At 36.7% G+C, this 17426-nt stretch overlaps 1 protein-coding gene across 2 annotated transcripts in view; it reads right to left on the reverse strand.

Moving 5' to 3' along the window:
* Nucleotides 1–803: 803 nt before the first annotated feature.
* Nucleotides 804–17426, reverse strand: part of LOC128550456 (uncharacterized) — a 53508-nt gene continuing 36885 nt past the window's right edge. For both annotated transcript variants that reach the window (XM_053529540.1, XM_053529541.1), the window contains exon 7: nt 804–5912. In XM_053529540.1, coding sequence (XP_053385515.1) covers nt 2008–5912 — 3905 coding nt within the window. In that variant the 3' untranslated portion in view covers nt 804–2007. The remainder of the gene's footprint in view (nt 5913–17426) is intronic.

The following is a 17426-nucleotide window of genomic DNA, read 5'->3' on the forward strand; positions in this document are numbered from 1 at the left end:
TCCAGGATATCCAATAAGTCCCAAGTAAATTGAATAATTTTCTAAACCAAGTATCATGATACATTCTAGTTAGTTATGGGACCTTAGTACAGTGATGTGACTTGACAGACCAAATATCCAGTTGTCTTGAAAAGATAAATACAAGTTTTCAAATATCTATACGACCTTATTGACGAAACAAGTTAGCACTTGCCCGCACAAAACTATTAAACCAGGTTTTCAATCAAGTCAGTAAACTGAGGCAGGTGATGTTGGAAGATAGGAATGTCAAGGTTATCTGCTTGACAGTAGTAGGTAATGTATTGATAGACGAAACGTATGTTTCAAATTACATCATTTTAGTAATTGCTTATGTTTACTTGATGCAAATCCTATTAAATCCAGAATTTTGTGCATCAAACAAGGGGCACTCTAATTTGCCAATAAAAATGACGGTCATCACAGTATGTTGGATCTGGTTATTCAAGTTTCATAAACCCAAGAGACAATGTGAAGGGGGGTTTCAATTTATTATCGCAAGGTTAAATAGGAGTGACAAGTTCATTGCATGTAAAATTATCAGTTTCTTCTATATCAAAAGCATTTTTGCTCACAAAATAATGTTGCATTTTGGACTTGTACCAGGGGTTGTAATTGGCACCAGAAAAAAATTGGATAAGTTCTTCAAAGCTCTGATATCTTTACTATACTTTATGTACTTGCATGCACAAAACTTAACGCAGGGGTGACAGCCACAGCCCCCACACTCAGTGGGGAGGGGCAATAGTAACTATTAGAATAGTTAGATAAAAAATACTGAAATGTTACACATGAAATGTTTGTATTATAATTCTGAATTATTCCTATTTCAAATGAAAAACTACCAGGAAAATTGTAAATGGTCAAATGAATTTTGAGATAGTGTCCATGTAGTATTTTTATATAGATGAAATAAATTTGCAACAACATACATATTATAGCATACTACATGTATAAAGTTTTGTACTTAATTCTAACATGATCTGATTCATTTTCCTATAAAAGAAGGCAGAAAATTGTGTGTTATTATACAACAATTCATTTTTCTGACGTCACAATTATTATGTCATATTGTCAAACTGCGTAGCGGCGTGCTGGAAAATAAACCAACGGGAAATAGATAAATATTTGATGGATGTACTTAAAAATCCTTAGTAACAAGTTAGAATCAAAATAATATATCTCATTTAGTGATTTGCTCTTGAACAAAATCATTATTATACCATTCGGGCTGTGCCCTCATAATATAATTCCTTCACATCCGAACTCCAAACAATAATTTCATTCAGCAACAAATCACAGAATGAGATATATTATTTCTTAAATTTTGTACTTAAACACATCAGAACTCTTTTTTTGCACACAGTTTCCATTGAGGAAAATTAGTTTCTTGTCAAAAAAGATCAAAGCATTATAAAAAGAATTCTGCATCAAATTCCTACAAGTCAAAAGCAGTGAATAAATTCATTTTAATTGCTAAAAAGTACCATAATTTTCAAAGAAACTTTGACATGTTTCCAAGAAAAGAAAGAAAACCAAATCTCTGAAGCAAATTGTTTAAAAAATCTTTAATTTTCATTGCGTGAAGCTGATTTTAAGGAATTTCTGCACACACAAGGCTCATAAGCAGGTAAAAAATATGATAGGGTACTATTTAACTGTATTTCAAATTTCCTACCAATGCTAATAATAGTACATGTAGTGTTTCTATAAAATTAAGAAACTGGCCTAAGCAGTTTCCTATAGTCCAGCCAAGTACTTACAGTTTTGTTCAGTGCAGGTATAAGTTTCTTTCCTTCATACATGTATATAGAAGATAGACCAAACAGATACAAGATAAACATATTAAATGTTGCAGCAATGTGACCAATAGCATGCATCTCATATGCTAGAGTTTTTACACTTAGAGTTCCAAAAATTATCAAAACATTCAAAATGTGTAAATCAAATGCTGTTTGGTACACAATTTCTTGTTGCCTACAGAGTTGATTAGTTTAACACATTATATCTGGCATTATTTCCATGGTTTGCATCTTTTCCTTGACCACAGTATTTTCTTTGATGTGCATACACACCTCTTGTTGTCGTGAATTTTCGAAAACAAAAGGAACAGGCAAAACGCTTCTCCTCCATTTTCTTAATAACTTTCTGTCGTATCTTACTTTTAAAATTTGGATCATATAAAGCGGAACTGGGATTCATTTTTTCTGCTGCTTCATGCCTTTTTAAATGCTGTTGTAAGCAATATTTAGTTGTCAAACCCTGAAAGCAGATATGACATTCAAACTGCTTATTCAGAAGGTGAGTCCTCATATGGGTCTTCCTGGCATTTGAGGTTCTAAATCTACTAGGACACTGCTGGCATGTATATGGACGCTCGTCTGTGTGCGATCTCTGATGAACACGTAACACACTAAGATCATAAAAACTTTTATCACAGCCAGAATACTGGCATTTATAGTTCAACTTGCCCTCATGTGTAACTTTTACATGTCTGCGTAGGTGACCAGATTGCATGTAGGATGCAGTGCACACAGAACACTTGTATGGTCTCTCTCCAGTATGAGTGAACATGTGTACTCTAAGGGAATCTTTTGCAGTAAAACAGCGCCCACACTCACTACACATAAAATTGCGCTGCACTTTATTGCTATCCACGTGGTTTATGGATTCATGACGTTTCAGACTCGAGTAAATTGAGAATCGTTTAGGGCATTTGTTACAAAGGTATGTGTAGATATTGTGCACATTTTTTAGATGTGTTTTTAAACGTGTATTTGTCAAAAAGGCTTCATCACACAATTCACAGTCATAAGATTTTACACGTGTTTTAGTTTTACCATTTGACTCCAGTTTCGACTGGTCTTGAAATAATGTCTTCTCACATTCATCACAAATTTCATTGGATGAAGTGCCATCACCATTTCGAAAATCACTGTGCTTAAGTTTAAGGTGTCTGTCTAAATTACATTTGGATGAAAGAGACATTAAACACACAGCACATCTGAAAGGCATCCCCTTTTTATGTCTACTTATATGCACCTGTAAATCCTCTTTTGATAAAATTGTTTTGCCACAGCATTTTTGAAATCTAGCCTCAGGTACTAGATGTGACTTAATTTTATGTCTTTTAAAATGATGCAACTGAGTAAACTTTGCCTGACAAAAGTCACACTGATAGTGCCCAGTATATGTATACCTGTGGAAACCTTTTGTAAACTGTTTACCACATACACTGCACATACAATCTCCATTTCCCTTGTCAGCTGCTTTACCTGCTTGTTTTAATGTATCCATTGATTTAATTTGCTTAAGTTTAATGCATTTATGTAATTTAAGACAGGACAAGGAAGTAAACCTGCGTGGACAGTAACTACATGTTAACGAAAACTTGCTGTGCACTTTATGTGTATGAATCATCAACTGTGTCATTTTACTGTATTTTCCATCACATAGCTCACAGGAAAACAACTTTGGTTGATCAGACTGTTGCTTCTCGTGTCCCAACATGTGCTGTTTTAAAGTTGACATCATATGAAAAGTTTTGTAGCATTTTATGCATTGAAATTTTCGCTGAAATCTAGCTGTCGCAAATTTACCATATTTTTTGCTGTTAAAGAATGTTTTAACTCTTACATGTGGTGAATGCAACCTGTCTGTTTCAAAAATGTCATTTTCTGATTGTTCGATTTTATCTATATTGCAGTGATTACCATTTTCCTTTTCCTCATTTAAAACTGTTTTATCCAGTTCAGTAACTGAAACAGAACTTGTTTCATTCACATTTGTTTTAGTCTCTTGCTCTCTATGATTTTCAGGAGGACTCTCTTCTTTCATTTCATTTCTGTTTTCTTCAGCTACATTATTCACTCGTTCTTTTGCTTCTGGACTTTTCTGTGCATTCCAATCAACACTGTTTGCTTCATTCGGACCTTTAATTAAGGTCCACAATATATTATAGCTCCCATCCTTCATAAACTCTGGTCCACTATCCACACCTTCTTCAAAGTTTTGCTTCATCATCTCTTCTGGGTTTTCTTCTTCTGTCCCACTAGCTCCTCCCTGTAAAGTTTGTTCCCCCTCTTCTGTGCTATTTTCATATTTGCCTATCTCTCTGTCATTACAGTCATCTTCATTATCAAACAGCGTGAATTCCTCATCCTCCTCAACACTATGGTTAATTCTCTTGTGTCGTCTAAGTGAACATCGTGTTTTAAATTCAGTCCCACAGATGTTGCATTCACACCGTTCTCTAGACATACATTTTCCTAATGCGTGACTATCTATATGATTTCTGTAGAGAATCTGTGAGGCAAACATTTTTTCACATTGATCACATCTGTATATTTTACCATCTTCATAGGTATGGTACCTATGTAAATGCATTTTCAAACTGGCCACACTGGCATACTTTGTCAGACAGAACTTACATTCCAAAGCATTTGCATTACTTTTAAATTCATGCCTTACAGATTTCATATGTTTTTCATAATCTGTTTGAATGAAGAATGTTTTAAGACATGTTTTACACTCAAATCTGCAAGTAATGTCTTCTTTATGCAGTTTCCTCATGTGACATATCAAAGATTTCTTATTTTTGAAATGTTTACGTTTACTACAAACTTTGCAAACTAAACTTTGTGACTTGTCATAACTTGCCTTACTGCTGCTTCCATCCTTACAATCAATACTGGCCACATTTTGTTTTAACGGTATTGCTTCTTCATTTGATGACTGACTGGTCATTTCTGATAAATTACACTTAATATTATCTAACTCTTCAACAACAATCTTCAATGGTGGGCAATCACTTCCTTCTTCTGTGATATCTTTATTTTTGCAAAGTAAGTCTTTGTCATAATCTAGTGTTTCTGATGTTTTTTCAAAGTTCCCCACAATCACTTTAAAATTTATATCACTTAAACAGTCTTTGTTATTTGCTTTGACATTGTCTTTTTCATTACTTACTTTTGTAACACCATCTCTATTCTTTTGATTGACTTCATCAAAATCTACTTCAGATTTATCAATATCATCACTCATTTTAGTAAAACTACCGATATCATCTAACTCTTCAGGTGCAGGTTCATCCAAGTCTTCAGTATCAACTGCTTCGAAACTGGAACAAGAGCCATCATCTGATACACATTCCTTTGATTTCATTCCATGTTCAATATTCAGAACATCACTCTCACGAGTAACTGTCACAATATTTTTAGCCTGCAATGCTGAAGTTTGGGAATCAATAGATACAGACAATGAATCATTTATCTGAATGTCTTGGCTTGGCTCAGTATAACTATCAAGTTCACTTTGGCTTTCATCTTCGACAGTCATCTCTGTATCATTTTCCATGAAACACTTTGGATCAATTTTCTCAAACAACTGGCTAGTATCAACTATCTGTGGATAAACTTTAACTTTCTGTTGGTGTGTTTTTTTCTCAATACCTGGTCTGACACTACTGCTACCTTCTGGATTGTTAACAACATTTTTACCACAAGATCTATTGTAACATTTCAGTATTCCCATACGGTGTTTTCTCATATGTCTTTTTAGACCATACGCATTGGCAAACCCTTTAGAACACAGTGTGCAGAACTCAACTGGTGTTGTAAACAATGCTTTACGGTCTGTCCCCTTCTCATGCACCTTCAAATGGTCCTCCAAGGTCCGCTTACGCAAGAACTCTCGACTGCATATCTTACATTTGAAATCCTTTAGATTTGAATGAATTTTCAGATGGGTTTTTAAGCTGTTTTCATACTTAAAAGTTGCTGCACATACACCACATGAGAGAAGTGGTGCAGTCTGATGCACCTTCATATGGCTTGTTAATGATTCATTTAAGACGAAGGCTTTACCACATATATGGCACACATATCTCCGAGCTCCTGAAAAGAAATGACAGCTGTCAGAGAAACCAGCATACTTGACTATTTCAATGATTGATAAAGAAATAGGGAATACCTGAAAAAAACATTGGAACAAGTGAATGAAGTATTGCCATGCAATACAAAGTCCCCTACTGGAAGGCAACTAATTTTCTCTACTGCAGTAAAACATAATGAACTGATATCTCTCAATGATGTATAAACAATATTGTACTATATATACAATATGTTATAACAAAGCACTTGGATTAAAATTTGCATATATAAAAACCTAGAGTTGTTTTCATATGGAATTTTTTTGGCCAAGTATAAAAAAGATATCATATAAGTTATTTATATTAACACAAAAAAAAAAAAAAAAAAAAAAAAAAAAAAAAAAAAAAAAAAAATTCTATATAATGTATGTCAACAAGGAACTCCTTACCAGGTAGAGATAGGTCAAAATACACATAAAAATTGGATGTAACATGCATGTTGTACCACAGAAAAGTGGTCTCGATTTTTCCCTATGGCCAGTAATAAAAAAGTTACAATATAATCTATTTATAGTAACAACAAAGGGACGTATTATTCTAAAAACAAGGGTGATGCCTCATGGTGGTGAACATTTGTGCCAAGTTACATCAAAATCCCTCCATGCATGAAGAAGAAATGCTCTGGACAAAGTCATTCTTGAATTTAACCTTTGACCTCTATGTATGACCTTGACCTTAGACCTAGGGCCCGGGTTTTATGCACGACATGTTGTCTCATCCAGGGGAATATTTGTGCCAACTGATATTCAAATCCTGTTTTGCATGATAAAGTTATAGACTGGACAGGAAAAAAATCCTATTGACCTTTGATCTCAAAGTGTGACCTTGACCTTTAAGCTAGGGTTCTAGGTGTTATGCATGACACGTCGTCTCATCAATGGGAACATTTATGCCATGTAATATTGTAATCCCTTGATGGATGACAGAGATCTGGACTGGACAGGAAAAGAACCCAATTGACCTTTGACCTCCAATTGTGACCTTGACCTTTGAGCTAGGGACGGTTTTGTGCACGACATGTTGTCTCATCATGGGAAACACAAACATTTGTGCTGAATAATATCAAAATCCCTTCAAGGATGGCAGAGTTATGGACCGGACAGGAAACATGAGCTGTCGGCTGACAGCGTGCTCGACTATTTGAAGAACTGATTGAAGAATGGGTTCAAAATATTTCCATAGATTTTCAGACAAAAGAAAAAAATGGATTAAACAAAAAATGTTCCTGTATTTGTGGATTTCGATTAGTCTTGCACTAAAAACTGAACAAATTTCGAAGTCCAAAAAGGGCCACAATTCAGCCAAAATAGTTATCAGAGTTATATACTCTTGCCTACAGATGGAAATCATAATGATAAACAAGTGTTTAAAGTTTAAAAGCCATATGTCAAATAGTCTTGACAAAACATGGACATATACGAAAACAGAACCAATTTCCAAGTTCAAAAAGGGCCATAATTCAGCCAAAAAAGATGACAGAGTTATGTTCTCTTGCCTATTGATAGAGACTATTATACTGAACAAGTTATAAAAGTTTCAAAGCCATATGTCAAACACTTTACACAAAATATTAACTGGTACGAAAAACTTAACAAAGATTTCTAAGTCAAAAGGGGCCATAATTCAGCCAAAATGCTTGATGGAGTTATGTATTCTTGCCTACAACTGGACATGGTGATGATAAACAAGTGTTGAAAGTTTCAAAGCTTTATCTCAAAAGACTTTGTCAAAATGTAGACTGGTACGAAAAACTTAACCAAGATTTCTAAGTCAAAAAGGGGCAATAATTCAACCAAAATGCTTGATGGAGTTATGTACTCTTGCCTACAACTGGACATGGTGATGATAAACAAGTGTTGAAAGTTTCAAAGCTTTATCTCAAAAGACTTTGTCAAAATGTGGACTGGTACGAAAAACTTAACCAGGGTGTGACGCCGATGCCGTGGTGAGTAGGATAGCTCTACTTATTCTACGAATAGTCGAGCTAAATAGCCCTGTTGATATTTGACCTCCCAATTGTGACCTTGACCTTTGAGCAAGGGGTCCGGGATTTGCGCATGACACGTCGTCTCTTCATGGGGAACATTTGTGCCAAGTGATATTAAAATCCCTTAATGAATGACAGAGTTATGGACCAAACACGAAACAGACCCTGTTCATGCCATGTTAACATTTGATAGCTAAGTGTGACCTTGACCTTTGAGCTAGGGTTCTGAAAGTTGTGCATGACACATCGTCTTATTATGAGGAACATTTGTGCCAAGTGATATTGAAATCCCTTCATGGATGGGAGAGTTATGGACTGGACAGGAAAAAAGCCCTATTGACCTTCAATTGTGACCTTGACCTTTGAGCCAGGGGTCCGGGTTTTGTGCAAGACACATCATCTCATCATGGGGAACATTTGTGCCAAGTAATATTAAAATCCCTTCATGAATGACAAAGTTATGGACCGGACACGAAATTGTGGACGGACGGAAGGACGGAATGACGGACGGACGGAAAAGCGCATTCCTATAGTCCCCCAAAACTGGTTTTCAACCAGTAGGGGACTAATAACACCATTGTGGATGATAATGTAAAACAAGTGTTTCAAGTTTGAGTCAAATCAATTTAGTAAATCAAGATACAGTAACAAGAGGGCCATGATGGCCCTATATCGCTCATCTGTTAACATCGCACTTGAGGACAAGAAGGTCCTCAGAAAAAATATCTAAGTCCAAAGGACAGGAACAACAAAGGGAAGAAATTTAACCAAAAAGAAAAAAAGTCTTACAAGGTATCGATATGTCAAAATATACCTAAATATTGGAGGTACCATCAATGTTGTACCACAAGAAAGTGGTCTCGGTTTTCCCTACGGCCAATAATAAAAAAGTTACTAAAAATAAGATATTTATAGTAACATAAATGTGAAGTAATTAAAAAAAAAAAATTATAAGTGAACAAATGAAGGATCTGCCAAATAAATCTGTTGACATAAATGAAATTTCAGATCAGTATCTTTATAAGTTACGGAGATATACCCATTTTAATTTGAAATAAAGGGAGGTAATTTGACATAAATCAGTACATAGTTATCTACCCTCATTGTCTCAGTCCAACTAATAACAATAATGAAATTTCAAATAAGTCCTTAAGTATTTACTGATATAAATCCATATTTATTACAATCAGGGGAGGTAATCAGATATAAAATAACTCTGGAACCTACGATTGGATCTGATTTGTCATGGAATCCAAGATTTATTGTTGTTGAAGATATTTTGGAAGTTTGTATCAAATAAAACCATAAATGAAGTCTCTATATGGCTGCAAAAGCCAAAATAGCCAATTTTGGACCTTTAAGGGGCCATAACTCTGGAACCCATAATGGAATCTGGCCAGTTCAATAAAGGAACCAAGATCTTGTGGTGATACAAGTTGTGTGCAAGTTCGGTTAAAATCAAATCATAAATGAAGCTGCTATTGTGCAGACAAGGTCAAAATAGCCCATTTTGGCCCTTTCAGGGGCCATAACTCTGGAACCCATTATGGGATCTGGCTGGTTCAAGAAAGGAACCGAGATCTTATGGTGACATAAGTTTTGTGCAAGTTTAATTAAATTCAAATCATAAATGAAGCTGCTATTGTGCAGACAAGGTCAAAATAGCTGATTTCGGCCCTATCAGGGGCCGTAACTCTGGAACCCATTATGGGATCTGGCCGGTTCAAGAAAGGAACCAAGATCATATAGTGACACAAGTTTTGTGCAAGTTTAGTTAAAGTCAAATCATAAATGAAGCTGCTATTGTGCAGACAAGGTCAAAATAGCTAATTTTGACCCCTTCAGGGGCCGTAACTCTGGAACCCATAATGGAATCTTGCCAGTTCCAGAAAGGAACCAAGATCTTATGGTGATACAAGTTGTGTGCAAGTTTGGTAAAAATCAAATCATAAATAAAGCTGCTTTTGTGCAGACAAGCTCAAAATAGCTAATTTTGGCCCTTTCAGGGGCCATAACTCTGGAACCCATTATGGGATCTGGCGGGTTCAAGAAAGGAACCGAGATCTTATGGTGACACAAGTTTTGTGCAAGTCTGATTAAATTCAAATCATAAACAAGAGATCACAGAGTGATCTTGGCGCCCACCAATGTGCCATTTTTGAGTGTTCCAAATTTCAAGACTTACTGGCTAGCACAAGGTCAAATTTCATTTCCGTACACAACACTGTGCATGTGATCCAAATTCGAAAGCTGTAGCTTGAGAAATGTGAAAGTAGGTCACTAGATCAATTTCAAGGACAAAGTTCTTTGTACACAAAACTATGCATGTGCATCAAGTTTGAAGGCTGTAGTTTGAGAAATTTGAAAGTAGGTCACTACGTCAATCTTAAGGTCAAAGTTTATTTCGGTACACAAAACTATGCAAGTGGTCCAAATTTGAAGGCTGTAGCTTGAGAAATGTGAAAGTAGATCACTAAGTCAAAATCAAGGTTAAATTACACTTCAGAACACAAATCTATGCATGTGGTCTAAAACTAAAGCCTGTACCTTCAAAAATGTGAAAGTAGGTTACTAGGTCAATGTCAAGGTCAAAGTCTGTTTCGTTACACAATCCTATGCATGTGGTCCAAATTTGAAGGCTGTAGCTTGAGAAATGTGAAAGTAGGTCACTAGGTCAATCTTAAGGTCAAAGTTCATTTCGGTACACAAAACTATGCAAGTGGTCCAAATTTGAAGGCTGTAGCTTGAGAAATGTGAAAGTAGGTCACTAGGTCAAAATCAAGGTCAAATTTCATTTCGGAACACAAAACTATGCATGTGGTCCAAATTTGAAGCCTGTACCTTCAAAAATGTGAAAGTAGGTCACTAGGTCAATGTCAAGGTCAAAGTTTTTTTCAGTGCACAAAACTATGCATGTGGTCCAAATTTGAAGGCTGTAGCTTGAGAAATGTGAAAGTAGGTCACTAGGTCAAAATCAAGGTCAACTCATGTCAAGGTTCATCTTGCCACTCAAAACCATACATGTGGTCCAAATTTGAATGTTGTAGGTTATTGTTTGAATGTTGTAGGTTACTGACAAGAAGATTTAAAAAGCTTTTCCCTATATAAGTCTATATGAACCATGTGACCCCATATTTGACCCTAGGGGGATAATTTGAACACACTTGGTAGAGAACCACTAGATGATGCTGCATTTCAAATGCCAAAGCCCTAGGTTTTGTGGTTTGGACAAGAAGATTTTAAAAGTTTTTCCCTATATAAGTCTATGTAAACCATGTGACCCCTGGGCAGAGCCATATTTGACCCTAGGGGGATAATTTGAACAATCTTAGTAGAAGACCACTAGATGATGTCACACACAAAATATCAAAGCCCTAGGCCCTGTTGTTTTGAATAAGAGGTTTTTCAAAGTTTTTCCCTATATAAGTCTATATAAACCATGTGACCCCTGGGGCGGGGCCATATTAGACCCCAGGGGAAGAATTTGAATCATCTTGGTAGAGGACCACTAGATGATGCTTCATACCAAATATCAAAGCCCTAGGCTCTGTGGTTTTGGACAAAAAGATTTTCAAAGTTTTTCCCTATATAAATATATGTAAATTATAGAAATAAACAAAGAGCCATAACTCACTAAACAATTGTTGAACCAGTCAGGGGGACACAACCAGGGTACCAATACATCATTCTGACTAAGTTTGGTCAAAATCCCCCCAGTAGTTTCTGAGGAGATGCGATAACGAGAAATTGTTAACGGACGGACGGACAGACAACAGATGCAGAGTGATTTGAATAGCCCACCATCATGATGATGGTGGGCTAATGAAGCTGCTATTGTGCAGACAAGGTCAAAATAGCTAATTCCGGCCCTATCAGGGGCCATTACTCTAGAACCCATTAAGGGATCTGGCCGGTTCAAGAAAGGAACCAAGATCATATGGTGACACAAGTTTTGTGCAAGTTTAATTAAAGTCAAATCATAAATGAAGCTGCTATTGTGCAGACAAGGTCAAAATAGCTAATTTTGACCCCTTCAGGGGCCATAACACTGGAACCCATAAAGGAATCTTGCCAGTTCCAGAAAGGAACCAAGATCTTATGGTGATACAAGTTGTGAGCAAGTTTGGTAAAAATCAAATCATAAATAAAGCTGCTATTGTACAGACAAGGTCAAAATAGCTAATTCTGACCCCTTCAGGGACCATAACTCTGGAACCCATAATGGAATCTTGCCAGTTCCAGAAAGGAACCGAGATCTTATGGTGATACAAGTTGTGTGCAAGTTTGGTAAAAATCAAATCATAAATAAAGCTACTGTTGTGCAGTCAAGCTCAAAATAGCTAATTTTGGCCCTTTCAGGGGCCATAACTCTGGAACCCATTATGGGATCTGCCTGGTTCAAGAAAGGAACCGAGATCTTATGGTGACACAAGTTTTGTGCAAGTCTGATTAAATTCAAATCATAAATGAAGCCGCTATTGTGCAGACAAGGTCAAAATAGCTAATTCCGGCCCTATCAGAGGCCATAACTCTGGAACCCATTATGGGATCTGGCCGGTTCAAGAAGGGAACCAAGATCATATGGTGACACAAGTTTTGTGCAAGTTTAATTAAAGTTAAATCATAAATGAAGCTGCTATTGTGCAGACAAGGTCAAAATAGCTAATTTTGACCCCTTCAGGGGCCATAACACTGGAACCCATAAAGGAATCTTGCCAGTTCCAGAAAGGAACCAAGATCTTATGGTGATACAAGTTGTGAGCAAGTTTGGTAAAAATCAAATCATAAATAAAGCTGCTATTGTGCAGACAAGCTCAAAATAGCTAATTTTGGCCCTTTTAGGGGCCATAACTCTGGAACCAATAATGGGATCTGGCCAGTTCAAGAAAGGAACCGAGATCTTATGGCGAAACAAGTTGTGTGCAAGTTTGGTTAAAATAAAATCATAAATGAAACCACTATCGTGCAGACAAGAAATTGTTGACAGATGCACGGACGGACGGACTGACGAAGGGTGATCACAAAAGCTCACCTTGTCACTATGTGACAGGTGAGCTAAAAATGCATTAAAAACCAACCAGAATTTCTAGGTAAAGCTAGATGTGTGTCCATAGGACACAAGTGCCCCCACTTCCCATCACTGCATCACTGTACATGGTTTCATGACTCTAGGTGAAATATTTTTTTAATATAATATGCTGCACAAACTTTTGAGCACTATATGTGTATAAGTGAAGGACAACAACTCTAGTATATCCGAGTGAAATCCAAAAGACAAGGGGGGCATGATGGCCCTATATCGCTCACCTGTTATCACTGCACTTGAAGACAAGGTCCTCAGAAAAAATATCTAAGTCCAAAGGACAGGAACAACAAAGGAAAGAAATTTAACCAAAAAGAAAAAAAATTCTTACAAGGTACAGATATTTCAAAATACACCTAAAAATTAGAGGTACCATCCATGTTGTACCACAGAAAAGTGGTTTCGGTTTTTCCCTATGGCAAATAATAAACAAGAGGACCATGATGGTCCTGAATCGCTCACCTCTTCCCACATGACCCAGTTTTGAGTATGAAGTCGTTTTTTCTATTATTTGACATAGTGACCTAGTTTTTGAGCTCATGTGACCCAGTTTTGAACTTGACCTAGATATTATCAAGATAAAAATTCTGACCAATTTTCATGAAGATCCATTGAAAAATATGGTCTCTAGAGAGGTCACAAGGTTTTTCTATTATTTGACCTATTGACCTAGTTTTCGAAGGTACGTGACCCTGTTTTAAACTTTACCTACATATCATCAAGGTGTACATTCTCACTAATCTTCATGAAGATCTCATGAAAAATATGGCCTCTAGAGAGGTCACAGGGTTTTTATATTTTTATACCTACTGGCCTAGTTTTTGACCGCATGTGACCCAGTTTCGAAATTGACCTAGATATCATCAAGGTGAACATTCTGACCAATTTTCATGATTATCCGTTGAAAAATATAGCCTCTAGAGAGGTCAAAAGATTTTAATAATTTTAGACCTGACCTAGTTTTTGACCGCAGTTGACCCAGTTTCAAACTTGACCTAGATATCATCAAGATGAACATTCAGACCAACTTTCATACAGATCCCATGAAAAGTGTGGCCTCTAGAGAGGTCACAAGGTTTTTTTATTATTTGACCTACTGACCTAGTTTTTTATGGCACGTGACCCAGTTTCAAACTTGACCTTGATATCATCAAGGTGAACATTCTGACCAATTTTTATGGAGATCCATTAACAAGTATGGCCTCTAGAGAAGTCACAAGGTTTTTCTATTTTTAGACCTACTGACCTAGTTTTTGATCGCACATGAAACTGTTTAGAACTTGACCTAGATATCATCAAGATGAACATTCAGACCAATTTTCATACAGATCCCATAAAAAATATGGCCTTTAGAGAGATCACAAGGTTTTTCTATTATTTGACCTACTGACCTAGTTTTTGAAGGCACGTGACCCACTTTCGAACTTGACCTAGATATCATCAAGATGAACATTCAGACCAACTTTCATACAGATCCCATGAAAAATATGGCCTCTAGAGAGGTCACAAGGTTTTTCTATTATTTGACCTACTGACCTAGTTTTTGATGGCACTTGATCCACTTTCGAACTTGACCTAGATATCATCAAGATGAACATTCTGACCAATTTTCATGAAGATCTCATGAAATATATGGCCTCTAGAGAGGTCACAAGGTTTTTCTATTTTTAGACCTACTGACCTAGTTTTTGACCGCATACGACCCAGTTTCGAATTTGACCTAGATATCATCAAGATGAACGTTCAGACCAATTTTCATACAGATACCATGAAAAATATGGCCTTTAGAGAGGTCACAAAGTTTTTCTATTATTTGACCTATTGACCTAGTTTTTGAAGGCACGTGACCCAGTTTCAAACTTGACCTAGATATCATCAAGGTGAACATTCTGACCAATTTTCATGAAGATCTTGTGAAATATATGGCTTCTAGAGAGGTCACAAGGTTTTTCTATTTTTAGACCTACTGACCTAGTTTTTGATGGCATGTGACCCAGTTTCGAAATTGACCTAGATATCATCAAGGTGAACATTCTGACCAATTTTCATGAAGATCTTGTGAAATATATGGCCTCTAGAGAGGTCACAAGGTTTTTTCTATTTTTAGACCTACTGACCTAGTTTTTGAAGGCACGTGACCCAGTTTCGAACTTGACCTAGAAATCATCAAGATGAACATTCTGACCAACTTTCATAAAGTTCCCATGAAAAATGTGACCTCTAGAGTGGTCACAAGCAAAAGTTTACGGACGCACGGACGCACGCACGCACGGACTGACGGACGGACGACGGACGACGGACACCGCGCGATCACAAAAGCTCACCTTGTCACTTTGTGACAGGTTAGCTAAAAAAGTTACTAAATAAGCTATTTATAGTAACGTAAAAGGGAAGTAATTAAAAAGAAAATTATTGAAAGTGAACAAAAAAGGATCTGCCAAATAAATCTGTTGACATAAATGAAATTTCAGATCAGTATCTTCATTAGTTACGGAGATATACCCATTTTAATTTGAAACAAAGGGAGGTAATTTGACATAAAATCAGTCCATAGTTATCTACCCTGATTGGCTCAGTCCAACTAATGACAATAATTAAATTTCAAATAAGTCCTATAAGTACTTACAGATATAAATCCATTTTGATTACAATAAGGGGAGGTAATAAGATATAAAATAACTCTGGAACCTACGATTGGATCTGATTTGTCATGGAATCCAAAATTTATTGTTGTTGAAGATATTTTGGAAGTTTGTATCAAATCAAACCATAAATGAAGTCTCTATATGGCTGCGAAAGCCAAAATAGCCAATTTTGGACATTAAAGGGGCCATAACTCTGGAACCCATGATGGAATTTCGCCAGTTCAAAAAAAGGAACCAAGATCTTGTGGTGATACAAGTTTTGTGCAAGTTTGATAAAAATAAAATCATAAATGAAGCTGCTATTGTGCAGACAAGGTCAAAATAGCTAATTTTGGCCCTTTCAGGGGCCATAACTCTGGAACTCATTAAGGAATCTGGCCGGTTCAACAAAGAAACTAAATCTTATGGCAACACAAGTTTTGTGTAAGTTTGATAAAATTCAAATCATAAATGAAGCTGCTATTGTGCAGACAAGGTCAAAATAGCTAATTCTGGCCCTTTCAGGGGCCATCACTCTGGAACCTATAATGGAATCTAGCCAGTTCAAGAAAGGAACCAAGATCTTATAGTGATACAAGTTGTGTGCAAGACTGGTTAAAATAAAATCATAAATGAAGCTGCTATTGTGCAGACAAGGTCAAAATAGCTAATTCTGGTCCTTTCAGGGGCCATAACTCTGGAACCCATAATGGAATCTGGCCAGTTCTAGAAAGGAACCAAGATTTTATGGTGATACAAGTTGTGTGCAAGTTTGGTAAAAATCAAATTATAAACTAGAAAATGCTTTTGTAAAAAAGCGCATGTCTCCCCCAATGCAAAGTCCTATAGACAAGAAGTTAGTAGGGGTCAGGAGCGAAAGTCAAAGAGACACTGATGGTTGGCTGCAATAGGGATCATCTACTTGGCATTTCCAGTCATCCCGCTAAATTTCAACACTCTTGACCTAGTGGTTCTCAAGTCACTGTTCAGGCTCCTGTGACCTTGACCTTTGATCAAGTGACCTCAAAATAAGTAGGGGTCATCTACTCTGCATGTCCAATCATCCTATTAAGTTTCAACATTGTAGGTCAAGTGGTTCTCAAGTTATTTCCAAAAAATGATTTTACATGAACAGGCCACTGTGACCTTGACCTTTAATAGACTGACCCCAAAATCAATAGGGGTCATCTACTCTGCATGATCAATCATCCTATGAAGTTTCAACATTCTGGGTCAAGTGGTTCTCAAGTTATTGATATGAACTGGTTATCAATGTTCAGGCCTCTGTGACCTTGACCTTTAACGAAGTGACCCCAAAAACATTAAGGGTCATTTACTCTGCATGAACAATCACCCTATGAAGTTTCAACATTCTGGGTCAAGAGGTTCTCAAGTTATTGATTGGAAATGGTTTTCCATGTTCAGGCCCCTGTGGCCTTGACCTTTAACAGAGTCACCCTAAAATCGTTAGGGGTCATCTACTCTGCATGACCAATCATCTTATGAAGTTTCATCATTCTTCAGTCACGATGGTTATCTCAATCGTTACTGAACCGGACAATGGTTACACATGTTCAAGAGGCCTCTGTGACCTTGACCTTTGATGGAGTGACCCCAAAATCAATAGGGGTCATCTACTCTTCATGATCAATCATCCTATGAAGTTTCAACATTCTGGGTCAAGTGGTTCTCTAGTTATTGATTGGAAATGGTTTTCAATGTTCAGGCCCCTGTGACCTTGACCTTTGACGGAGTGACCCCAAAATCAATAGGGGTCATCTACTC

The sequence above is a fragment of the Mercenaria mercenaria genome, chromosome 18 (assembly GCF_021730395.1).
Source record: "Mercenaria mercenaria strain notata chromosome 18, MADL_Memer_1, whole genome shotgun sequence".
NCBI lineage: Eukaryota > Metazoa > Mollusca > Bivalvia > Venerida > Veneridae > Mercenaria > Mercenaria mercenaria.